Source organism: Parasteatoda tepidariorum, chromosome 3 (assembly GCF_043381705.1).
Source record: "Parasteatoda tepidariorum isolate YZ-2023 chromosome 3, CAS_Ptep_4.0, whole genome shotgun sequence".
Taxonomy (NCBI): Eukaryota; Metazoa; Arthropoda; class Arachnida; order Araneae; family Theridiidae; genus Parasteatoda; species Parasteatoda tepidariorum.
Window position 1 is genome coordinate 31,673,262 of NC_092206.1, and position 19,506 is coordinate 31,692,767.

The 19,506-nt window shown below is 27.7% G+C and overlaps 1 protein-coding gene across 3 annotated transcripts in view; it reads left to right on the forward strand.

Annotated features, from left to right (window-relative positions):
* The window catches only part of LOC107442032 (dnaJ homolog subfamily C member P58IPK), a 29,032-nt gene extending 9,875 nt beyond the window's left edge, over positions 1-19,157 (forward strand). The window contains exons 7-13 of one of the 3 annotated variants that reach the window (XM_016055489.3): positions 2,356-2,581; positions 3,447-3,567; positions 3,641-3,773; positions 4,100-4,245; positions 5,557-5,658; positions 10,990-11,019; positions 18,918-19,157. In XM_016055489.3, the coding sequence (XP_015910975.2) occupies positions 2,356-2,581; positions 3,447-3,567; positions 3,641-3,773; positions 4,100-4,245; positions 5,557-5,658; positions 10,990-11,019; positions 18,918-18,985 (826 nt within the window). In that variant the 3' untranslated portion in view covers positions 18,986-19,157. Of the gene's footprint in view, positions 1-2,355; positions 2,582-3,446; positions 3,568-3,640; positions 3,774-4,099; positions 4,246-5,556; positions 5,659-10,989; positions 11,020-13,120; positions 13,144-18,917 lie in introns of those variants that run through there. The other 2 variants (XM_071178470.1, XM_016055497.3) reach the window with 2 other exon arrangements.
* Positions 19,158-19,506: the final 349 nt, after the last annotated feature.

Consider the following 19,506-nt stretch of genomic DNA (forward strand, 5'->3'; position numbering starts at 1 on the left):
TTCACACAATATTACAACTTGTGAAATTCGATTCAGCTTTAATTTTTTTTCGTAACTTAAAAAGTAATTACGTATCTTAGCCAAATCAACACCTTCCCAGGAAAAAAAAACCGAGATGTGTTTATATTAAACGCGGTCCGTTTTGCAAAAAAATAAAATAAAATAATAATTCAAAAGACGGCATAATTCTTTAGTCCCATGAACACGTGCAAGTTTAACAACGCACATCGAACCTATTCTTTTTGTTGTCACACGTAATTTAAAAGTCATACATCGTAATTTGTATTTACGCTATCTGAAAATTGCGCATCGCATTTCGTATTAACATTAACGAATCCATCGCAAAATAATCCATCGCGTTTCGTATTTACGGGATTTAAAATCACATATCGCGATTCGTGTTCTGGCGTTTAAAATATCATCCGTTGCTACTTTTCTCGCATTTTCTCGCACGTGTTTTAAAAACCATATATCTCGATTCATATTCATGCATTTAAAAAATCAAGTGTTGTGAGTAGTCCTTTCGCAATTTAAAAGTCACACGATTTGTATTCACGCTATTTGAAAAACAAGCATCGAGTTTATTATTTACGCAATTTAAAAATCACACATAGCAATTCGTATTCAAGCAATTAAAAAATAACGCATCGCTATTTGTATTTCCGCGATTTAAAAACCCAGAAAGGAAGAACACCATCTAGGACAAGTTCCAAAACTGATTATGTTATTTGCTCTAAGTTTAATACTACCCACAACAACAGCTTCTGTCGAAAGACTGTTTTCCAGAATGAATTTGGCCTGTTCAAAATTACAGAGTAGTCTTTAAATACAATCATCACATTTTCATTTAATGGCTCAAAAAATATCACATGATCAAGTATATAAAATTATCACAATATTCAAAAATTTTGCAAATTACAGTGTAACCATTAAGAAATTTTTAAAACCATTTTCTATCTTCTTTGAGCATTTTATATCATTTATGATTATATGCTGGGAAATGATTTGTATATCATTAAATTTTAACTGTATAAAAAATTTAATCAAGATAAGTTTCGTAAAGTAATGTAAATTTTATTGATTGTTAATTGATTGTGTATTAATTGTAAATAGTAAGTGTCATGTTAAAAATATATTCGTCATAAAAAGTTGTAAACAAGTATCTTAATAGTTTTTTATTATTAAGGAATATAGTTCCTTAAAATTTAATGTGTTTTCTTCTTTCTTTTTCTTCCCTCTCTTAGCCTCTTATTATTAATTTAAAATAAAAATGTCTGAAAGATAAAGTACATTCCCTAATAAATGCTAAGTCTTATTTTCCACTTAAGGGGTTTAGTTTTAGTTTTAATCATTTTTAACCCTATAAACCTTTAAATCAAAGTATGTTATTTAACTTGAATTTATATTAATGACTAGAATATTTATTTAATTGAAATTTAATTCTATGAAAAAAAATTTAACGTTAAAATTTATGTTTAAACGAACTTTTGTATTTTGTAATGTGATAAAAAAATTTCAATTTTTCCATAGTTTTTTAATTATTTCAATTTATCTAAATTTTTTCCGATAAATTGATTCTGATTTTCGAATTCTGTTTTCCTTCTTAAGTAATCCGTTTTGCATTTTCTAATTTTAAACGTTTTAAAGTATTGTATTTTCTGCAAAGAGATTACAAGGTTAACCGACAAAAAGAATTTAGTGTTATATAAACAATGATGTTTATGTAACAATCACCACCAACAATTGCTTTCAATATGTCGGTCTAAACACTTTGGCATGCGGCCCTTCATTGGTCAATCTGCTGTGCATGAGGCCCTTCACTGAAAAAGGTTGTGCACCCCTAGTATAGTGTAATGTACTTCCATTTATTTTTGGTAGATTTGCCTCATTGTTTAAAATTAAAAACATTCATTTTTATTATAAATATTAAAAAGAAATTAAATATGTTAAATTTTTGATGACCCAAAGCATCATGAGGAGTAAAATGTGGATCAACTTTTGCTCTTTGAGAAATAGATGTTTTAAATGCTCACAAAATTGTAAAGAACGATTGTTTTCCAGACAATTTTATTAAAATTTTGTTTTTCTAAACATTATATATTCTTGGATTTAAATATTTAGTGAGTGTTTCTTATTTCAATTATTCCATGTGAGATATTTTTATTTTAATATCTATGAGAATTTACTGTAATAATTTTATTTAATGTTGCTGAGTAAGTAGCAATGTTTTATTATCCTTGTAACCTTTTCTTTTTATTTATCCTTGTATAATTTCTTATTTTTGATAATTTTTTCACTTACTGCATCATTGACAAATTTTATGAATTATAATTTACTGTGATGAATTTTTTTTAGTGCTATACGAGAATGTCTGCGATATGATCCTGACCACAAAGGCTGCTTTGCTCATTATAAATATGTTAAAAAGATTGCTGCCCATCTTAAAGCTATTCAAGAATTTATAAATGAAAAAAATTATGAAGAATGTGTCACACGGGCTGAGAAAGCTATAGCACTAGAAACTAAAGTTCCCCACATGATGTATGTCTTAAGATATAAATCGTGCCAGTGCCTAAATAAGGTAAAAACACATTTAGGAAAAAAAACTTTCAGTACTAATTTTCAAAAAATTAGAGAAATTTCAATTTTTTTCTATTTTGAAAAATGAAAAATATTTGCTGATATTTTGAAGTTCTATCTAGTATTATATTTCTATCTAGTATTATATTTCTATCTATATTATAACTGTTGCTTGCATTTTTGTACGAGAGTAAAATCGTTAACTTGCAAATAAGATCTAGAAATCTTTTTCAGTCATTAGCATAAAGTTACAAAGATATTAACATTTAAATTAATTATCCCTTATTTAACCTTATTTTCTGGTGAAATTTGTTTATCTACTCTTCGTAATAATTTTTGCTGTTATTTTATTTTGATTATTATTCTAAATTAAATCGATAAAACTAAAAGTGTAGTTTATTTTCACATTAAACTTATTACATAATATTACCATTTTATGTAACTTATGATAAAGATATTAATCTCTGTGTTTTAATTATAAGTGGCAAGTTTATTTCATCTTTTATAATTAATAAAATTGTGCCCACGAAATGTATGATAGTAATATGATTCAAAATTGTATTAGGATATAAGTGTTTCTACTGATTCTGATTATTCCCTTTGATAAGAAATATTTAACAAGTTTTTATGATAAAAAAAAGTTTGCGGATAAGGTTGCAAAAGCAACTAAGCAAAATAGAAGAGATTAAATTTTATCTTATAAGAAATAAAAACTTTTCTTTAAAGAAAAAAAAAAAGTTTTGTATATTTACTATTTAAGTAAAATTTAAATTAAGATTTTTACTATAAATTCTTGTTGAATTTTAAAATATATTTTTATTTTAATTTTGGAAATATATTTGTGATCCAATATTTTTATTTTTTAGGCTGGAAGTCCAACTGAAGCTGTAAAAATGTGCACATCAGCATTAAAAATTAAACCCGATGATGTTGATGTGCTGTGCGAAAGAGGAGATGCTTACATTGCAAACTCTGAATTTAGCGAGGGTATGCATAGTCAAATCTTTTTTAACTTGTTTAGGTAAATGTTTCATTATCTGACATCACTGTTTTTTTCCAGCTATATCTGATTTTCAAAAAGCATCGCAGATTAATGATTATTCTCAAAGAGCTCATGATGGTCTGAAAAGAGCACAGAAACTTGAAAAACAGTCCAAAAAGCGTAATTATTATGCCATTCTGGGTGTTAAGAGGCAAGTTTAATTTTTTAATTGAACAAGTTTTTGATTTGTTGTTGCCAGATTAATTTTTGTTCGTTTATTTATTAAATCGAAAACTTATATTTATTAATTAATTAAATTTTTGCTTCAGTATTGAAATTACCTAACAAATAGAAATTACGTTAATATATGAAAGAAATACGTAATATGGAATAATATAGAAATTACGTAAAGAAATTAAAAGCTAATTATTACATTTTTGAAACCACACTGAGTAATTACATTGTTTGAAAAGTACGTTTTATTGATCAATAAGTTATTTAAGAAAAGAAACTTACATTTTTTATAATGTTACTTAGAACTGCTGGCAAACGTGAAATACTGAAAGCATATAGAAAATTGGCTCAAAAATGGCATCCCGACAATTTCCAAGGAGATGAAAAGATACCTGCTGAAAAGAAATTTATTGATATTGCTGCTGCCAAAGAAGTTTTAACAGATCCTGGTAATTAATAATTCCTGCTTGAAATATTTAAATTTCTTAAAATACACTTAATTTATGTATTTCTTGTTTTAAATTTTCGATCAACAAATTTTTAATCCTTTGTTGTATAAAATCGATTTTATTTTCCTTTGAATAGCTCAAAAATAAATTCAAATTGTACTCTTGAATGTTAAGTTATTAAATAATTTATAAAGATAATTTTAAATCTGAAATTATGTACATTTTTTTTATCAGTTTCTTAGTACATATTATAATTCTTTTTCTAAAACTTGTGTACAAATAACAAATGTATTTTTCTTTTTTTCTATTAAATGGTAAGTTTTAGTGCTTATTGAATAAATGAAAAATGTTTGGTAAAATGTTATCTTGTATAGCAAAAATGTAATCTAGAAATCTGTTGAAATATTCCTTGAAAACAGAACTGACAGTCGACTGTTTCTAAAATTGAGTGAAAACCCTGTATGTATTTTCTATTCATTAGAATAGAAAAAAAGTAGTAAGTTGAGTTACTTCAAACTTTTATGTGTGAAAAAAATGTAATACTAAAACGGATTCGCTATATTTTATTGGCATTTTTTACTTTCTTCATGGCATAATGTGAATAAGTTTACAGTACTCACCATTTAATATGATCACATCGATATTCCAGTGGTTTTGATTCCGATAAACAGTTGTCCACTATAATAATTTTCTATGAAATGATACTTTCTATTTTTTTTTCTTCCAAAATTACAAGCATAATTGTATATGATTTTTCAAACTATATTTATGTAAATTCATAAAGTTGAAATTTCAATCAAAATATATAATAAAAATAAGTAAAATTATTTTAATTCAGATTTAATGTTCATTGCTTCCCCATTGCTAGTAAAAGTGAAAGGATTAAGCACTATTATTCTCGTTGGTATAGAATACATTTTCCCCCATGAATCTATACCTCTTACATTTTAACAAATCCTAAATAATATCTTCCTAGAAGAGTAATAAAAAATAGTTATTCAGCATTTGATAATGGAGGATTTCTTAGAAAAGGTGTAAAACTTTTGCCACTAGATATTTCTGTTCCTCCAGCTGAAAAGCTATCTTACTTTTAGTAAAGTTAGATTAGTGACTTAGCAATTTTTTTCTTAAATCCAACAGCTATGAGACTTATAAATGGATTCTGTAATTCAAAGACTAAACAGCTTATACCATTATCCAGTTTGCTAGCATTTTATTTATATTGCAATGTATATTGAAAGTTGATATTATATTCCATTTTTTTTTTTTTTTTTTTNCCCGTTTTTTTTTTTTTTTTTTTTTTTTTTTTAGAAAAGAGACAAAAGTTTGATAATGGAGAAGATCCTCTAGATCCTGAAAGTCAGCAAGGCTTTAATCCTTTCCAACAAGGCTTCAATCCTTTTGATAGGGGTGGTCCGTTCACATTTAAGTTTCATTTTAGTTGATTAATTTCCTATTTATTTACAATTATAGTATTTAAAGACACTTTATAAGTGCCTTTTAAATAGTTGGTCCTGACTTGTAATATAGAAGTACACAAAGCAATTGATTATTTATTTACTCTTTTAGTTTTCCCATTATTTGACAATGATTTATTGTCATGCCATCGTTTTTGTAAATATTCTAATCGGCATCTTGATGGCTCTTTTCTTACACAAGCCTATATTTCCAAAAAGACTTATGTTCCCAACTTTAATTTTTTACCTTGTGGTTCAAGTTAAAAAGTTTTTTGTTCTAAATAAAATTGTTTTGTTATTAACTTTCTCATGTAAGTTAGATTTTAAACACTCAATGGCAAACATTGATTTAAAATTTTTCATTCAACTGATGAACTTTAAAATAATTATTTTCTTTTTAAATTAACCAAATTTCACTAGTTGGAATTTATTTGTTTTTCAGTGATTTTAGATGCATTACACTTACTACTTGAAGTATTTTATACATAAAATAAGGAAATTAAAGTTATAGTACTTTCATTTGATCTAGTCAATTTTTTTGAAATTTATTATTTATGGGTGATTACTGGTGAAAACACATATTGATATTAAACCCTTAAATTCATGAACAGGGTGTGTAATAAAAATTTGAAAACTTTTTCACTCTCTCCTGAGGTGGGTGGGACAACTTTGAAGTCTTAAATTAGAACTCCAATATTTTGTTGTAAATTTGAATTCTCCAGAAAAATTATCCTTATTTAACCTAAAGGTTTAGGCATTTTGTTTAGGCACAAAAATTAAATAGAGAGACAAATTGTTTCAAATTGTGTTATTTAGAGATATATCAGATAGAAAAATGTGTAGACTAGTTTCAATTGTCTTTTTTTTTCTAAAAAATTTTAAGCTTCTGTTTTTATGTTCTTGATCTGATGGATCTTAAGATTCAGTTAATTTTAACATTTAAATTTTTGTTTGTTACAACGCCATCTACGAAGCAAATTGCAGAAGCCTAGAATTTAAATTCGGTCACTTTTTTCTGGAGATTTCAAAAGCCTTATTTAAGATGTTAAAAATCGCTCATCTTGCGTATTATACTTGACAGTTATCTTTTTTTTGTTGTTGTTACTATGTATATTACGGCAGATATTTAAGTTTCCAAACTTTTTCCACACCCTGTATTGTGTAAACATTATTGGTTTTCTGCACAGTAAACTAATTTTGCTTCTGAACCTTTTTACAAGTTTGTCTAAGGAACTTTAGAATAGAGTTAAATTTTTGTTACAGCTTTCATTTCTAATAAATTACTAAAATATATCAATGATTACTAACATACTCCGTTTCAAAATTTTCTGTTGATAACTGTGACTCGAGTAAGCTTTTTTGAACTTAATACAAGAAATTTAAAATATTATTTTTCCCACAAAAATTGTTTTTCTTATCTACTCCTCAATTGCAACTCAGTGTAGTTTCACTTTAATCACCCTTAAGTTACTGATTTTGTTTATTGAAATTTAATATTTTCTAAATTTCATGTTGATAGCAAGATCAATTTTGAAATATTGTGCAGGCTACTGTAGCAAGTACTTTTTGTTTTAAATGTAATATTTGTTGATAGTTTATTTTATTGTATACAAAAGTTTCAATTACATAGTTTTACATGTGTAAACAAAAGTTAATGCATAAGCTTTTTACTTTCAAAATAAATGTATCATAAAATGTTACGTGAAACTTATGTTTTCGTTTACAGTTTTTATTATAACTTTTCATGGTATAAATTACTACCAGAATCCAATTGGTTTCTCTTTGAAAACTGATGCTAATGGAGCATGCTTCAAATAATTTAGAATGATTAAATTGTTTTAACTCTTTACTAACTGAAGCTGTTTTAACAATTTACAGTGTACTCTACTAGCTCTGGTTTTCAGAGAACTTACAAATATTTTTTTTTTATTATTCTTTGTAAATAATATTTGAGAAATGCATTTTTGTTTCTCCACTACTCTGAAGACTGTCATTTTTCATTTAATATTAATTAATCCCAATTTAATAATAATCTATGTATTAGATAAGAGTTTTTATAAAATTTTCCCTAAATCGCAGTATTAAAGCTTAAAAATTGTATTTTTTACTAGTAAAACAATAATAGAGAAATTATATTCTGCAAACTATAAAAATTTTTTACTTTTGTGTATTGGAAAAATTATTGCAGATCCTAATCGTTTGAGAAATCAAGCTATTTAACGTTTTTAAATTATATTTTTTCATAAAGTTTACTTTATTCTTTAAACTGCCTCAATATTTTTTTTTATTTAAAATATAAAATATTACTTATTTTGTGGGAAAAATTTTTTTTTTTTTAATATTTTATTTTAAGTCTAAAACTTATCAATTTTAGTTAACTTCAAAATTTATAACTCTTCTAGCTCTTTCACACTCATTGATTTTAGCAGAGGAAAGAACACAATTCACTTATAAGTTTGTTTGTTTTTTTAACAATTCACACAATTTCTTCCTCTGTTAATTTTGTTATATCGTCTTTCGAGAAATTTCTTTTTACCTATGTCTAAAGGAAAATTAATCTTTTTTAAAAAAAATTCATCAACATTTTAAAAGTATAATGCAAGCAATATTCCCTGAAATGTCTGGAATTTTTATATTTCATGCTTTTTTTTTTTAATCGCTTATCTTGATTGCCAATATTTCAAACAAGCAGATTCTGATTTATATTTTTATATAATATTTGATTTCATCAGCTCCCTATCAAACTGAATTTTAAAATACTATAGCATTTGTTCTGAAATAAACAAAAAATTATATTATTTTATTTTGAATTTGAACAAACAACTAATTTTTTTCTTCACACGTACATACACACACACTTACTTGTATATGTGTGTTATTATTATTATTTTTTTTTACATTTAAACGATCTTTCTAAGCTACCTCTGATTTTTAATATAGACGTATCCTAATCATTTTTGAACTTAGATATGACTGTTGTTTTGAAATAAAGTTTAATTATCTTTATAAATTTAAAAAGCATACGAACTGTACAACTTACAAACATTTCTTTCATGATAATGTATCCTTAAAATTCCATTCATTATGTTTTAAATACAATTCAATATGTATTAAAAATGTTAATGGAAATTTCTTAATTCATAAAATGACAATGATTCTAATCAANGAGAAGATTTTTTATAAAATTTTTACTAATAGAACAATAATAGAGAAATTATATTCTGCAAAGTATAAAAATTTTTTTAATTTTATGTGTTGGAAAAATTATTGCAGATCATTATCGTTTGAGAAATCAAGCTGTTTAACGTTTTTAAATTATGTTTTATCATAAAGTTTACTTTATACCTTAAACTGCCGCAATATTTTTTTCTTTTTTATTTAAAATATAAAATATTACTTATTTTGTAGGAAATATATATTTTTTAATATTTTATTTTAAGTCTAAAACTTATCAGTTTTAGTTAACTTCAAAATTTATAACTCTTCTAGCTCTTTCAAACACTCATTGATTTTAGCAGGGGAAAGAATACAATTCACTTATAAGTTTTTTTCTTAACAATTCACTCAATTTCTTCCTCTGATTATTTTGTCATAATGTCTTTCAAAAAATTTCTTTTTACCTATGTATGTAAAGGAAAAATTAATCTTTTTTTAAAAAATTCCTCAACATTTTAAAAGTATTATGCAAGCAATATTCCCTAAAATTTTTGGAATTTTTATATTTCAAGCTTTTTTTTTCCGCTTATCTTGATTGCCAATATTTCAAGCAAGCAGATTCTGATTTATATTTTTATATAATATCTGATTTCATCAGCTCCCTATCAAACTGAATTTCAAAATACTATAGCATTTGTTCTGAAATAAACAAAAAATTAAATTTTATCTTGAATTTGAACAAACAACTAATTTTTCTTTTCTTCACACATGCATACACACAAACGTATATATATACAGTTGAACTCGTTTATAACGAGCACAAAGGGTCCGTAACATGTTCTCGTTAAATCCGAGTGCTCGTAATAAACGGGTCCTTAAGGCAGGCGTGCAACCAGAAGAGGGGGGTTGGGAGGTCAAATTATTGAGTTTACATAAAATTTAATTAATACTTACTTACTTTAATTAATTTAATTAAATACTTTTCTTAATTTAATGACAACTATCCCCCCCCAAACCAGCAAAAAATTTCTAGTTGCGCTACAGTCTTAAAGGAAAGGAAATATAAACGGAAAGAAAAATAAAGGAAAAGATTCTTACCAAAACATTTATTTTTTTCATTAATCTACATATTTAAAATAGTAGTTTGTTAGCTTACTTTGAAGTTTCAGTTCGCGTTTTTTTTTATTTCACGCGCATTTCTTATCATTTTGAAAAAAAGATTGCAAGACAGAAAAATGTTGCGCGCTAGAACCGGGTCTTGCTCGTTAAAAGCGACTTCTGTTCCATAGACTTATCATTGATCCAACCAAATATTCTCGTTTCCCTCGGTAAATCCGAGTTCTCGTTTAATCCGAGTTCTCGTTTAATCCGAGCTCGTTATGAACGAGTTTGACTGTATATATGTGCGTATATATATGTGTGATTTTACATTAAAACGATCTTTGTAAGCTACCTCTGATTTTAAATATAGACGTATCCTAATAATTTTTGAACTTAGATATGACTGTTGTTTTGAAATAAAGTTTGCATGCTTTTTAAATTTATAAAGATAATCAAACTGTACAGCTTACAGACATTTCTTTCATGATAATGTATCCTTAAAATTCCATTCATTATGTTTTATATACAATTCAATATGTATTAAAAAGGTTAATGGAAATTTCTTAATTCATAAAATGACAATGATTCTAAGCGAATTTATTTAAAAATAGCTTTTCTTGCTTTATATTATGAAAAGATTCTAAAGTTACTGTACTTTTTTCTTTTCGTTCATAGCTCTAATTTTTTTTCTTTTAGAAGTTGCTTTTAATATTTTGGTAATACTTTTGATTTATATCACCATAATGCATTTTAAAGTTTTATTTCTGTGTCCTTAAATAATAAACGCATCAAGTTATGTGTTGTAAGTTTTGTTTGCATCATGTCTTGTCAGATTTATGTGAGTGGTTAGTTCTTTCAAGTTTGTTAATTGCTATGTACATATAGTATTTAATTTTGTGTAAATAATAATAAAAACTATATCTGTAGTATTTGCGGGAGATTTATTTTATAAAACTATCAGGCTTACTTTCAATTTATATTATGCTCAATTTAGAAGAGTTTTAACTACTTACTGTTTCTTTTATTTCAGTATATGACAGTGATTATCAATATTCTCATTGTAAGTTGTATTATTATGAATTTATTTGAATGTTTTCTTGTTTTAAAATCATAATATGTAATTTTATTTCTATACAATTTTTGTATTTCAGAATGTTTTTTTTTTTTTTTAATTTATTTATTTGGCTGCTAAAATTCTATTTTATTTAATCTGTGCTAGGTATTTTTTTTCTTTAAAGTCGTAAAATATTATTTTAAAATTTTCGGCGTCGGTTCTGTTGATTTTGGATTCAAAATAATTTTTGCAATAAATAAAATGCAATATATCACAATCATGTTTTATACGTATGTTAGAAATATGATTAACAATTACTTATTTAAAAACAAACTTAATAAAAAAGGAGATTGAAAATCATAAGTATCTTGTGGGCTCAGATTACAAATAATTTCTCAATGTTCAAACTAATTTTGTTCACTGATATATAAGATATGAGTTAAAAAATAAGTTTTTACCATTTATGTTACATTTTATGTCTATGGTACACATGTCTAGCTACATAATATGTGAGCTAATGAACGTACAATCTCATGCAATAAATCTTTCGGAAGTATATGTTCATGGTAATATTTCTTTTTTCAATATTTTCTATTTATCAATAAATTACGGATGATTGTATTTTGACTGGCATTTTGTGATTTCAAATCCCCCTTCCCTTTTTTTAAATAATGGTTTTTCTTTTCCCTCTCATTCTCCTTAAATAAATCATCAAAACTGCTCTTCTATATCTGTGCACAATTTTTCATGCTTCTTATTTTAATTGTGTAATATTGTTTTATATTTTAAAGTTGCAGTACCTGTTATTTTATAACAATGAAAATATTAATAATGCAACTGTTTTGTTTTTTTAAATATTTATTTATTGTTAAACTGTGCTGAAGATGAATACTGTGAAATAATATTTTTCTAAATCTAGTATGCTTTAAAGGCAGAATAAATGTAATGATTTATACAACACATCTCACTTGCCTCGATTGTTTTTTTTTCCATACAATTATATTACTCATCTACAGTTTCGATGATTTACTTAAAATTTAATTCTGGAATTCTCATCTGCCAGACTTGGCCTACAATAAATATGCAGTTGGTATACCTTAAGCAGTGTGTATTTATCACACACTTAAAATTTGTTTTTATTAAGTATAGGCATATTAAGATGTTTGTGTTTTAATTTTCTGAACTTAAACTATTTAAATTAAGAAAAGTATTGATTATGTCAAGTATGGAACTAGTACTGTGAGAGTTTAATCTAATATACACATGAATCTGATCATTGAATTAAAAAATTATTCGTTTTTTTCTTCTTATTATTGTAGGTTTTTGTAATGTAATTAAGCTATACAATACATAACAAACTTCAATGTTTTATAGCTATTATTTTTTTTTTCATTCATGAAAAACAATGCATCTGTTTTTAATTTACTGAAATCTGTATGGAATTGCTTAAGACGAAAAATTTCTTTTAAATCTCTTCAGGATTGGTGAAAAAAAAAATAAGCACTTCCCCAGGCCCGCACGCTCTGAGTGTAGGAGTATGTATACGTACTAATACAAGATTTAAATCCAGAGTACTGAATGGAGATCACGTACGTAGGTTCTTGGGCTGCTGGAATTAGAAAGCTCATTTCGTATATCATACCAGGGTCTCTGAATAAAGAATTGTGTTATCGCGGTCCTGAATGACTTAATTAGGGGGAATCAAACTAGTATCCTTCCTTTATTAAAAACAAGGAAACTTTTTCCATCTGGTCTTAAAGCTAAGCCTATGTTCTTCCTACCCCCATTAAACTTTAATTTATACTAAACTTTATTTTGTACTTAAAAAAGTGAAGATCTCAAAAAAATTTTAAAGTTTCATGTAATTAGTTGAAACTATTTGTAATTCATTTTCAAAGTATGTTTCATAGTGGAAAAACTAACTTTATTTTTACGATAATAAATTAATGTTTCAAAAGTAAAAGTGTTGCTATCGCAGTGATTAAATAAATGTTTAAGTTCATTTTAGATATCTTCCTTAAAAAATCTATCTAAATATTATTACTATTGTCAATATATATCACTTATTATGTTAGCAGTAATTTTTTTAAAATTTTCTTTATTTTAGACTTTTAGAAAAGTTTGGACTATCAGTATAATACAATAGCAGTATTATAATAATAGGTAATACAGTAAAATAAGTAGAATAATATCAGTTTATAATAAAGAGATAGGGTGGATAAAAGTTAAAAAGGAAAATAAGTTCTAATAGAATGAGTCTAGCTTTATTTATTTAAAACTTTAAACAGTAAAATTATAAGTTCAATTTTATAAGCTTTTAATCTTTCACGTCCTTAAAATATATTTTAATAATTAAGTTGATGCAATCAAATATTTAAAGCAGTACTAAAATGTAATTAAATATCTACTGTAAAACTATCTTTATATAGCTTTTTTATTGGTCGCAAAAAAAATTTATTAAATTGGGAATTAGTTTCTATTAAAATTTTCATGGACGAGGAGGTGGGAGCTCGCTTCAAGTCTTGTTTAATACCCCAATTTTTATGACTTCTATAGTTTATTGTAATGTACTAAAGGTTACACCTGCTTTCTCACCAATCCTTGGAACTGCTTGCTGGTTCTTTCCTGGTTGCTTCACTAGCTATTTTCACCTGTCCAGCCAGCATGGGAAAAACTACCGATTGAACGTCAAACAAAATATTGGAGTAAATTGAGATGTTCTTTAGTAACCTTACTATTTAAATATTTCAAATGAATTAGGAAAAATAAGCAGTGAGACACATTGTTCATCATCAGACGTTATAACTGTAAAAGAACAAACATCATTATTCCCCTGCTTATAGTTTTCTCCAAATTACAGGGTGCAATAAAAAAATCTTCAAATTTGACATAAAATTACTCAAAAACTGATGTTTTCTTATTTAAATTACATTGAGCTGTGTCCCTTCCTTGCTATCACTCCCAATCCTTAGAACTGCTTGCATAGATATTTTGAAATCACTTTGCCTATCTAAAAATTAAAATAATAAACACGTTAAAAAATTCATAATAAAATTATACTTGTGTGTTTAAATACCAAAATTGAAGTTTCAAATCGAAAAGGCGCAGTTTAATTTCCTTAATTCTTTTAATATTTCACCCGGCATAAACTAAGTTTCATTGCAAGCTGCAGGGAAAGAAAGTTTCAAAGAATAAAATAAAAAAACCCAAGTGGAAACTCAAATCGAAAAATTATAAAAGATGATTACGCTCTTTTTATTTTTGTCAGAAGGGTGGTAAAAACGTTAAATTATCAAATTTAACCTGAATTCTCAATAACATATGTATGTTAACATTTCGAGTCGTTCAGATTTAAACTGAAAAAAAAAAAAAAAAAAAAAAAAAAAAAAAAAAAAAAAACTAACAAATGGATAAAAGCATGGAAAAGTGGAGGGGAAAAGGATAGTCTGACGTGATATACACGTCTGCGCGAGAAAGGTAAGAAGCTTCAGCCATAAGAATACGTGGCTTCAAAATTTATAATTTAATTGTGATTAGTTTTTACGATGCCAAGGGAAGCTATTTTTATTTATTTATTATTATTATTTTCCTTATAGGGCGATTAAGAATAAAAGTAGATATTCTGCTTACATTAAGAAAGGCGTGTTTAGAAAAATATTCATATTTTTTAAAAATAAAATTTTCAGAATTTTATACAAATGTGCACTGCAGTAGTAGCCAAAGGTTTAGCTACTTTATTCAATGCAAATTAAATCAAGTTTGGCAAGCCACATCTTCAACATGGATGCATTTTTTAATCTGAGTGAATGAATGTTCACTTTTTAATACTTAACGAAATTTTATGGAATCAGGAACACGTGATATAACTGCATATAAAATAAAACATTTATAGCAATGTTTTTTTTTTCAAGTATTGTATTAAATGAAACGTATGTGAAATAAGACATAGATAGATGATGTCCTTCATTATGTCCTTTCATTTGTAATAAATTTTGTTGAAAAGTACAAAGTAAAATTAATGGAATTCCCTTATTCACGGCCTTCTTTCAAAATATTCAAAAACTACTTACGAAATGGCTGGAAACTTTTTAAATTTTCAAGATATTCAAATCGGACTTTTATTACCAAATACGATTTACGACAAAGTTATTCAATAATTTTACTAATTGTTTTACGAGTATGCGCTGTAGATTACATTAAATGCTCATATTTTTCATAATTTTTAACAATGTTTTTCAAATTTGAAAATAATATTTTCGTTCTTTATTAAAAGCCATGAATGCGTTTGCATGTCATAAGAAATGCGTTTGTATTATAATAAGAAAATTTTATTTTTAATAAAAATTATATCTATGGATAATTAAGCCATGCTTGCGAAATTTTATGTAGTTATTGCATACAATCAACTTAATCGATACAAGTTACATATAATCTAGCATAGGGTGTTCAAAAATACACCCTTTTCTTTTGTAATTTGTCCCGCAGTGAACTGATCGTTAAGACACGGTTCCCAGCAGATCACCGAAGTCAAGCATCACTGGCTACGGTCAGACGGCGGGTGGGTGACCACTTGGATCAGTCTGCGTGGGGAGCGAGGGTGTGCGGTATGGGTCCTCGTTAAACTGTCCTACCGTTTTAAGTGCTAGACTTCGCGTACAGGTTGTCTGGTTGCCGAAGCGGGGGTGCCATCCCCTCTGCAGAGGATCCAAATTGTGATGGCATGTCTTCGGATCATCCTCAGGGATGTTTTCCAGACAGTCGCCAATAGCCCAATGTGCAGCTCTAGTGCAAATGAATGACAACAACAACAAATCTTTCGTAATTTAAGAAAAGTATCTGGCCGTCTGCTGCTATGGAAACAAGAATAGCGCATTTCAGGGAGGGTAGCTCCTCTTCCATAGACCGAAGAAAACTTCTGTTTCTCTCGCCGACTCGAGTCAATACCTGTCCTAAACAATGACCCCACACCCCTGCTCGAAGTAGTTATACCTCGTTACCGCCACGGGTCCAAACGAATCGCTAAGGGAATTCTTACTTTAGACTAACTAATATATAATTTTTTACATCAAGCTAAAACAAGTTCAGTTTTGTTTGTTTTAAAATCGTCTGAGATACGTGGTGTTTTGCAACGAAACCCGTAAAATTCTAGTTTCAAATGAAGTGGAAGAAATGCTCGTATGTTGTAGCAAAATAATAATTAAGCGGTAAAAAAAATAATAATCTAATTCATAAATCTGGCGAATTACTGTTTACGATGTCTGATGGGTAAAAACATCAAAACTAGTTAGATTGAATAAAGCTACAATATACATACAAAAGTACAAATAAAGTTACAATATACATACATTGATCATTTGATTTATAAAGAAGAGCTGTTGTCAGTGTTGAATCAGAGAATGAAATACAGCGCATTCACCATCGTTTTTATAGGGATTCTAAAACGGTTAAGATAGTCATTACGAAGCACCCTGTATATAAGTCTTCTGTCAGGTAAACTCTGAAATTCGACGTTTGAGTTGACTACATCTAAACAGATTTGTAAGAGAAATAAAGGTGATTTTATTTTTGATTTACCAGTTGATCAGATATGTTTTAAAATGAGTTCTTTTGAGATGCAAAAGTACAAAATTTTTTTAACGTAAATTTCTACTCATCTTGCTAGAAATAAGCACGGGTTGGAATTGGCTGTAAGCAGGATGTTTTTCTTTTTGTTCATATTTAGTTAAATACCATTAAATATCATTTTCCCGATGGTAAATAAAATTCATGATTCGTTTACCATTAAATATATCAATCACTGATGGTAATACTCGTTGGTTTTTTGGTAACACTGTGTTCAGGAACAATCTAAGAGCCAACGGCTCTTAACCAGGTTTCAACTTAGAAACGCGCTGTATTGGAAGAAAAAACAAACCCTTTCTCTGGGCATCAATTGTATGGATTTCTGCGTTTTTTAAATAATTTAATTTATTAACCTTTTGCTTACGGCTGGTACAACATGTGGGGGTACAATAGAGTACCCCGTAGGCTAAGGGTTAATAGTGTAAGCACTTGGCAAAATAAGTGAAGCGCGTATTTTTTATTGTGTTCAAGTTATGTACCACATGAGTATATGGTACATGATTTAACTAAGCATTTTTTTCTATGAATTAAATCATAGAAAATCGACATTAGGGGATCGCAACGTTCGAATACGCCATCTGGGGAGAAGATCGGTTCCATGCCTTTGGCCCTTCCCTCTCCTCTTTTCAGTTGCATAGGAATATATTACGTTATTTTTCCTTTTCTTAATATTTTTCGTTTTTAATTCATAAAAATATTTGTTACAATTTCCATGATGCTTTCTTTTAGAACTATGTTTAATGTAGTTTTCAGTTCCATATAGCTTTCTAACTTAAAATATTTTAATCTTTATGAAAATCAAGACAGAAACTAATGTACTTACTTCTGCTATGACTTTCAGCTCGCTAATGGTGAAAGCATGCGAAGTGTTGCCATAGGTCAGTGTTTCCCAAATTTATGACTTTTGTGTACCCTTTCTAAATTTTTCGTGACGCTGTGTGCCACTAATTAAAAGAAGGAATATATTTTTTACTATAAAAAATTGCACAAAAGCTAAAAATCACAATTGGCTGTTGACACTACTAATTATTAACTATTAACTCTGCAAAAAATAGACAATAGAATAATCAGAATTGTAAATTTTTATGACTAGCTTTGTTTTTAATCAAAATTTTTTTGAAATTTTCGTTTGTCGCAAGATATTTCGCATAAGAACGCATACCCCCGCTAAACTGTTCCCGTACCCCTGGGGGTACGCGTACCACACTTTGGGAAACACTGCCATAGGTAGAAAGTTCTGCTCTACGCCAACTGTGGCCAATTTCGATTGCCAATACTATATTTTCACTTTTTCTAATTTGATTAAATCAATTGAGATTATATCTTTCTTTCTTTTTTGTAAACTAGGTAGTTACAAAATTTAAAGTTAAAAAGAGAGAGAAACGTTTAAAAAATGATATTGAAATGTTCAAAACGGATGTTACTAATTCTGACTTTATCAAGTGCACTATCCATTTTTTCCTCATCCTTCGGGCTAATTCTTAAGGCAAAGTGAAGGGAAAATTGTAAAAATTTCTAGTTTATTTTAAAGCTATTTTGATGCGACTTATTTTAATCAGTTCACTTGATGTATAGATTTCTGAGAATCGGTAGCAATGCGCGGGTTGGTTGGGCTAACCGTGGATATTTATTTTTCTTTGTGTCAAGCAAATGTGAACCTGTTCGACTCGAAATGTCTTCCACTAACTTTCCATTCACGCGAGGCCTGACATCAGGCCCGTGATGTCACAAGCGGAATGTAAACCTGATTTTTCACCTCCAGTTTTTCTAATCTGCTATCAGGCAAACATTAACTAGCGAAGACAACTTCGAATGAGGCCGAAATTCAGGAGCGTTTTGATTGGCTCTTTGCTTCAAGTGGTTATTTTCCTTGTAGCATGAAAGCTAGGGTTTTTAATACCAGAAATAGTGAAAATTTGGCAAGCCTTTTTTCCAGCTTGTGACGTCAGAAGACTGCTTTCAGACACATTTTTTCATGAAAATAGGGTGTTAGACAAGTTTTTCTCATATTTTGACTCGTGGACACCCTTGAATACCACACTTTTGAGGTTGGTTCAAAATGGCAAGGATACCAAGTTGCAACATAAAAAACCGTGTTATAAGGATCAGTTTTGTTCAACGGAAACATTAAAATACCATTCTTTGAATTAGAAAGAGAAAAAAAAGACATTTTTATTTATTTATTTTTTTAATAATAGTCCTAGATAGTCTTATCAAAAGAATTATGTTTTTATTAAGGCATTATAGTAGTACACTGAAAATATTTTTTTTTTCATTTATAGATGATAGTACTGAAGAGGAATGGTTGTATGAAGATACTTATTATGTTTTTGTCATGCATGATGATTGATGAACGTTTTTTTTTTCCATCCATTTTTAATTCTAGTCTCATTCTTTTGCTCAATGTATATAATACATAATTGTTATTTTTATTTATTGTTTTATGTTTAATATATATTTCTATTTCATATTCACTGCCATGATTGAGTTTAAAAATAAATTATTCATATTTTTGGTGTGAAGTGGGTTTTTTTATTAAATTTAAAGCTTGAAAAAAATTGGAAAAGCTTTTACCAATATTTGGTACAAAGTTTTCCATTGTACAAAGTTTGCTTAAATGAAGGATCATTTTATTTTGGTTACACCATAAATTGGTTAGTATTCTCAAAAAATACCTCATGGTGTAATTGACTGCACCAAAATTTGGCAAAGGACACAAAACTTTAATGGTGACCGTTAAGAGTCCCTTCCTCTCCCGAACGAACTCAACTGTCCAAGGGGTGAAAACGAGGAGGGGAAATTCTAAATATACTTTTAATCACTTTTATTTTAATTTCCACAAATAAACTGTTGATGGACATTTACTGTACT